Here is a 7,500-nt window from a genome sequence, read left to right on the forward strand (position 1 = left end):
AGTTTGTATCTAATTTGAGCATATATTTTTGTTTTACCTTTTTTTCTATTCATTTTATTTTTTTCTTTCTTTTTGCCCAAGTATTAATCTAAGATCGAAGAACAATCCTTATTTTGTTTTGGGTGAGGAATATATTTGGATTTTAAGAAGAAGAAGACAGAGAAGAGGAAACGAAAAAACAGAAACAAACGCGAAAAGCAGAAAAAAAGTGTCAGAAAAGGAGAAGGAATGTGAGAAAATGAATGAACAAGAAAACAACAAATCACAAGTAAAGAAAAAGAAAAACATTTATCCCATGATTTCAAATATAAATACAAAAGGAAATGCTTACACAAGTCCCCACCCCGCCCCTAAAACATATGCATAAAAAGATTAAATGGATAGATAGGTTGATAAATAAACGAGTAATAGACAGATATAAACATACATACGCACATACACACACACACACACACACACACACACACACACACACACACACACACACACACACACACACACACATCCAAAATCAAAATCGTACCAAAACCGCCATTCCGTTGAGATCGGACGAGGCAGACGCGGCCGTGGGAGAAGTGTTAGGGACCTTATCTGTGCTTGTCTCAGCGATGAGGATCCTGGAGGCTGGGATCTTGAGAGTCCTGGCGGCCACCTGGGAGAAGGAAGGGAGATGGTGAAGGGGGTGGGGTGCGAGGGAGGGAGGGAGGGAGGGGAGGGAGGGAGGGAGGGAGGGAGGGAGGGAGGGAGGGAGGGAGGGAGGGAGGGAGGGAGGGAGGGAGGCAGGGAGGGAGGGAAGGAAGGGAGGGAGGCAGGGAGGGAGGGAAGGAGGGGAGGGAGGGAGGGAGGGAGGGAGGGAGGGAGGGAGGGAAGGAGGGGAGGGAGGGAGGGAGGGAGGGAGAGAGGGGAAGAGAGAGAGAGAGAGAGAGAGAGAGAGAGAGAGAGAGGGAGAGAGAGAGAGAGAGAGAGAGAGAGAGAGAGAGAGAGAGAGAGAGAGAGAGAGAGAGAGAGAGAGAGAGGGGGGGGGGGGTAGGGGGTAGTAGGGAGGGAGGTTGTGGCATGGATAAGGTGAAGGGTAAAATCTACGTACAATTGTTGTTGTTATTATTATCATCACTATTATAATATTCATTGTTGTTATCATCATTCTCATTAATATTTTTTTATTACCATTATCATTGTTATTATTGTTATCAATATTATTATTATCATAATTATCATTATTGTAAACATCATCAATATTATTATTGCTGCTATCATTATCATTATTTCATCATAATCATCTTCACTATCAAAATTCATCATCATCATTATCCTCAATATCACTAGCAGTAACCTCATCACTATTATTATATATGCATTATCACTACCATATCAATTACCCTTGTCCTTATCATTATCATCAACCCTTATCATTCCCAGTATCATAATCAATACGACACCAAAATACCAGGCCTGCACGCCAATGACTGCAACGAAACCAAAACCGCAGAGTAAGCCTGTATCCCCACCTCATCCCTGTCCAAACTATAATGCGTTCGTATCCCTCGCTGAACCACTAACCTGAATCATCTTGGTGTGAAGTCCCTGGCCCATCTCGGTGCCGCCGTGAGACAGGAGGACAGAGCCGTCAGTGTACACATGCACGAGAGCCCCGGCCTGGTTGAGGAACACAGCGGTGTACGCGATGCCGAATTTGGTGGGCAGGACGGCTATGCCCCGCTTTCTGTACTTGTTGTTTCTGTGGAGATTGGAATGGCTTTTGGAATCATTGCTGTGCGGTTTTTGAGGGAGATGGAGAGGAAAAGGGAGAGAGAGAAGAAGGGGGAGAGGAAGAGGAAGAGGGAGAGGGAGAAGAGGAAGAAGAAGAGGAAGATGGAGAGGAGAGGAGAGGAGAGGAAGAGGGAGAGGAGAGGGAAAGGGAGAACAGGAAAGAAAAGAAACGGAAAAAGGAAGGAGAGGGAGAGAAGAAAGGAGAGCGAGGGGGGTGGAGAAAGCATGATATTTTGGCCTGCTATCCTACATACAACACTGACTTCCGTAATCAGTTGCTCATTGAGTTCTACTTGTTCTATTAAATTTACCAGAGAAGTAAACATTTCATATCTTCCCTACATCATTACACTTATCAACACACAGACAGGGCCTCTAATGCATTCCCTTACGCGTTAAACAAGTCCACCGCCTCTTTCCGCTTGTGGTATTCGGCCTGATGGATGACCTCCTCCCAGCATCTCCTGACGGTGCACTTCTCCAGCAGTTGGTCGAAGTGAGTCAAGTCCCCGGTATTGTAGAGGTTCTTTGCTCGTACCTGAGGGAACAGCGGGAGACGCGCCCAGGGATGGAGGGTCGGAGGCAGAGGGAAGAGGGAGGAAGGAGCGGGGAGAAAGGGGGAGAGGGATCCGGAGGAGGAGGGAACGGGGAGGAAAGGCGAGAGGGATCCAGGGGAGGAGGGAGCGGGGAGGAAAGGGGAGAGGGACCCGGAGGAGGAAAGAGTGGGGAGAAAGGGGGAGAGGGACCCAGAGGAGGAGGGAGCGGGGAGGAAAGGGGAGAGGGTCCCAAGGATGGAGGGACGGAGGCAAAGGAGAGAGAGACCCGAGGGAGGAAGGGCGGGGAGTAAAGGGGAAAGGAACCCAGGGGAGAGAGGGAACGGATCGAGGGAAGGAAAGAAAGAAGCGCATTGCTTAGTAATAAAATACAGGGTTTGTTTGGATAAGGCAGTCTGTAAAATCTCGATGTTTTCATATTTCTCACGACAGGCCAATGCCTCCACAACACTTATTCAGTGAGATACCAATGTTTTGCAATTGCAACATGAAATATACTAAATTCCTGCTACTAAATAAAAAAAAAAAAAAAAAACAGAGGACTTATATTCATAACTAATAGAGAAAACAATTAACTACACCGTATCTAGAACTTAATGAACTGTACCAGCTTCACCATACTTCATAAGGATCAACCCGAAGATGATGGGCCACTCTCGAAACGACGTCCTCAGCGAAGAGCATTCCCTGAGGGCCTCCGAAGCCTCGAAAAGCCGTGTTGGACGAAAGGTTGGTCTTACAGGCATAACCCGTCACGCGTCTGTTCTCACATCTGTAAAAGAGGAAGATGAAAAAGATGATGATGGAGAGAAGGAAGAAGAAAAAGAAGAATGAACTATCAATTAAAAATGGTTATGAAAAAAACGAAATATATTTCTATATATGTTCCATTTCTGAAGGAAGTCTGAGGCACTAAGCGCGACGTACTTGTAAGCATTATCCATACTGAACATCGCTCTGTGCACGACCGAACCGGAGAGATCGTACGAGTTGCCGGCGTTCGCGTACAAGTCCATCTCCATGGCCGTGAAGACGCCCTCGTTCGTGAATCCGACCTTCCAGTGGCCCAGGAACGGGTGTCGGTTGCCGGTCATGAGCATGTCCTCGTCTCGGTCCAGCATCATGCGGACGGGGCGCTGGAGGCTGTGGGGCGTCAGGGGGTTTAGGAGGTACGCTTCTTTGTGTGTGTGTGTGTGTGTGTGTGTGTGTGTGTGTGTGTGTGTGTGTGTGTGTGTGTGTGTGTGTGTGTGTGTGTGTGTGTGTGTGTGTGTGTGTCTGTGTAAGTATGCTCATAAAAGACAGAGATGCAATCATTAAATTAAATCAAGTCAGAGATTTGATACGATCTGTGAAGCCCTTGGCCACCTACGCTGCCGCCGCCACGCAGACGGGCAGGGAAGCCACGGTCGTCCTGGACTCCTTCCCGCCGAAGCCTCCGCCCATCCTCTTGACGCGGCACACCACGCGGTTGAAGGGCACGCCCAGCGCTGCCGCCACCTGCTCCTGCGTCCTCGTCGGGTTCTGGCAGGACGTGAACAGCTCCATCTCCCCGTCCTCGAGCTTGGGGACAGCGAGGTGGGCGTTGGTCTCGAGGTAGAAGTGCTCCTGGCCGCCCATGTGCAGCTCACCCTCGAGGACGTTGGGGGACGACTCGAAGGCTGTCTCGACGTCCCCCTTCTTGATGGTCCAAGGGCCCCACCACGACTTCTCTCGGATGGCGTCCTACGGGGTTCAGGGTGGGGTTCAGAAGCGAAAGAAAGGAATACTTTATCCTAATATCATATCTCATGATCTCACTGCACGATGTTTGGGAGCAATTTCTTCCTTTAGTAATATTTGCTTTTAATATCACTATTTCAGCAGAGTTCAATGTTCGCCCAACGATCTACTTCCTTAAGACCTCGCGAAAATAAATTACCTGGATCGTTACTATTTTCGGTGACAACTCTTGGTACTGGACCTTCACCAGTTTTGCTGCTCTCTGCGCCGTGGCCTGGTCCTGCCCCACAACCAGTCCTATCAACTGACCCACGCAGGTAACTTTCTCTGATGCAAAAATCTCCTCGTCCGGTAAAATACAACCTGTCTTGTTTCTCTCGTCTGTTGAATCGTTTGGAGTCATTAGGTTACAGAATATTTTCGTAGTAATAATATTTTGGAGGATTGTTTGATTTTTTATGTCGAATCGAAGATTTATTGACATACAGTATATCTAAACTCCCCAGTCTATCTCAATTAAAAGAAAACCCAATCAAACCTAATCAAAAATCATCATAAAACACGAACATCATCACAAATCCCCTCAAAATTTAGTCGTCTTCAAACGACCTTCTCCGCAAAACAGACTAACCCGGGATGTCCCTCGCGCAGAAGAACCTCACAACGCCCTCGACCTTCAGGGCTTCCGACTCGTCAATGCTGAGGATCCTGGCGTGGGCTTTGGTTGAGAGGACCACCGCCGCGTACAGTTCGTTCTGGAAGTGTGGCATGTCGTCCACGTACACGGCCTCTCCGGCGGCTTGCTTGAGGGCAGCGGCGTGGATCATCGGCCTGCCTATGGGGTCGAACCTATCCTGACCTGGCGTGACCTTAGACGAGGAGAAAGAGATGCAGTGGTTAATTTTTAGTAATTTTTTGTAAGAAAAAGGACAGAATGACTTTAATGAAAAGTGATCCACCACATCAAAATTTACTTGTCTTCCACTTTCAGGGGAAGATATATATATATATATATATATATATATATATATATATATATATATATATAAGACACGACTTGATTTAGGTAAATCGGGGTTTTATGTCACTGTGTCATCACTTTCGACATTTCTACCACCCTCCAGATCTACGTATTGTTAATGTATATACGCTACGCAAAAAATCTCCAGAAGTTTTTCAAAGGGGTTATAATCCTCACCGTCTGGAAGAGTTGTGTGCTCTTGGGAGTCGTGTGTTGATGCACTGAGGTCGCCCTCCGCTCGTCTTCTGTCAGAGGCTCCACCAGCGAGGGAAACTTCTCACTGAGCCGTCCCCGAACGCTCAGGTAAAACTTGAAGAAGAAACTGTGAAAGATTGAAGTACGAGAACCTGATGATTATTTTCCCTAATGAACTGTGCATTTCCATCAAATGACAATCAACATCTTGGATCGTTTTATCTGAATAACGATTTTTTTAACGTTCCTTTTAAGTAACGAATAGCAATAGCGAAAGTAATACAAATGACCAAAACCCCTTACTACTCACCAACCTCTTTACAAACGCCAAAATCAGTATTACCAACGAGAAGACGACCGCTAAAAAATCAAAAACAACAGCAACAACAACAACACGAGGCTTTGTACCTTATAGCGAGCGCCCGGCGATACTCCACCATGCCCCCCGGAGCAGAAGGGACGAGCGGGAGGTCCTTTAGGAGGTAGGTCGTCGCGGCCTCCAGGAGAGAGGAATCCCAGTCGCGTCCTTGCAGGTTCTACAGAAGAAGGATCGTGAGTTGAAGGGAGGCAGTGTTCTGGATTACTATTTTTTGTATTATTATTATTATCGTTTTATTAACCTATTATTATTAATTTACTATCAAGTACTGGGTTTTTCACTTTCTATTATTTGTTTTTATTCTATTTTTCCTTATTAATTCAGAATTGGTAGGAGATCAAAATAATCACGTTCTTTTGGTGTGGTTTGAGTGAGCTCACTTCCACATTCTTATGTAAGAATACATGCTCACACAAAATGCTGTCTGTCTGTGTCTGTGTCTGTGTCTGCCTGTCTGTCTCTGTGTCTGTGTCTGTGTCTGTGTGTGTGTGTGTGTGTGTGTGTGTGTGTGTGTGTGTGTGTGTGTGTGTGTGTGTGTGGGTGTGGGTGTGGGTGTGGGTGTGGGTGTGGGTGTGTGTGTGTGTGTGTGTGTGTGTGTGTGTGTGTGTGTGTGTGTGTGTGTGTGTGTGTGTGTGTGTGTGTGTGTGTGTGTATGTGGGTGGGTGGGTGGGTGTTTGGGTGGGTGGGTGGGTGGGTGGGTGTGTGGGTTTTTGGGTTTTTGGGTGGGTGGGTGCGTGCGTGTGTGTGTTTGTGCGTGTGCGTGTGCGTGTGCGTGTGCGTGCGTGTGCGTGTTTTCCATACCACTACAAAAATATCTTTAATCCATAATGGGTGTGTCTAGTATTGCATGATTGCCAATAATTACCTCACTTAACCAAATTAACGTCTAATTTTAGTCGCTGACTCTCCCCCCAAGGTTACGAAGATATAGAAACAAGAATTTAACAACAACAATTCTAAATATTTTCCTTAATGTTTCAATTACGTCAGTTGTATTACAAAAAAAAAATAATTATTTTCGTCTCTCTCTCTCTCTCTCTCTCTCTCTCTCTCTCTCTCTCTCTCTCTCTCTCTCTCTCTCTCTCTCTCTCTCTCTCTCTCTCTCTCTCTCTCTCTTTCTCTCTCTCTCTCTCTCTTTATCTATCTATCTATCTATCTATCTATCTATCTCTCTCTCTCTCTTATCAGTATGTACAAAATACAACTTTATTCATACTCGCTTTTTCCTTCAGCAACTTAGTTCTAGTATTCACCTTCATGACTGAGATGGTCAGAGAACATAAGATTTCACCTTCATAGTCCTAATAATATATTGGTTAAATTCCACATTTTTTTTAAACGCTTTCATTTCCGTTCCCGTTTTTTATGTCCATGTAACTTCCCCACTGCTTCACGCGGACTTACCTCCATGGTCGCGAGCGCCATGACCGTGGTGGGCGCCATCCCGCCGAAGGCCAGGCGGAGCTGCGCGACGGCGAGCGAGTCCTTCCGGAAGGCGACCCGCATCCCCGCGTTCACGATGGCGATGTCGTCGTCGCGCCGCCGGGCCTGCTTGTAGCCCAGGAAGTACTCGTTCTGAGGAAGGGCAGAAGGGCGGTCTTGTTGTTAATGGCTCTTGAAAGGAAAACAAGGCACGGATACATTACGATGCGCCACTGCGTTTGATATAAAACCTATCCATTCCGAACACCTTGAAAACAGCCTCACCTCGCGACTGTAAGGAATATGAACAGCCTCAAGGATTTCTTCAGGTCGAACCACATTCCTTCTGTATCCCGTGAAGAAGTGCTCGTCCATCACGACTTCTCGCATCCCGCCTTCTGCAAATATGTTTATACGTGCATTATTACACAGAAATGTCT

At 46.6% G+C, this 7,500-nt stretch overlaps 1 protein-coding gene across 1 annotated transcript in view; it reads right to left on the reverse strand.

Moving 5' to 3' along the window:
- LOC125045892 (xanthine dehydrogenase/oxidase-like) overlaps window positions 1-7,500 on the reverse strand; it is a 38,172-nt gene that overhangs the window by 6,112 nt on the left and 24,560 nt on the right. Inside the window, exons 11-22 of the mRNA XM_047643477.1 lie at window positions 7,346-7,458; window positions 7,043-7,213; window positions 5,668-5,795; window positions 5,242-5,386; window positions 4,675-4,912; window positions 4,243-4,424; window positions 3,694-4,046; window positions 3,252-3,467; window positions 2,946-3,096; window positions 2,163-2,308; window positions 1,561-1,738; window positions 524-652 (exon numbers count right to left, since the gene is read on the reverse strand). Coding sequence (XP_047499433.1) covers window positions 524-652; window positions 1,561-1,738; window positions 2,163-2,308; window positions 2,946-3,096; window positions 3,252-3,467; window positions 3,694-4,046; window positions 4,243-4,424; window positions 4,675-4,912; window positions 5,242-5,386; window positions 5,668-5,795; window positions 7,043-7,213; window positions 7,346-7,458 — 2,150 coding nt within the window. The remainder of the gene's footprint in view (window positions 1-523; window positions 653-1,560; window positions 1,739-2,162; window positions 2,309-2,945; window positions 3,097-3,251; window positions 3,468-3,693; window positions 4,047-4,242; window positions 4,425-4,674; window positions 4,913-5,241; window positions 5,387-5,667; window positions 5,796-7,042; window positions 7,214-7,345; window positions 7,459-7,500) is intronic.

The sequence above is a fragment of the Penaeus chinensis genome, chromosome 38, assembly GCF_019202785.1.
Source record: "Penaeus chinensis breed Huanghai No. 1 chromosome 38, ASM1920278v2, whole genome shotgun sequence".
Taxonomy (NCBI): domain Eukaryota; kingdom Metazoa; phylum Arthropoda; class Malacostraca; order Decapoda; family Penaeidae; genus Penaeus; species Penaeus chinensis.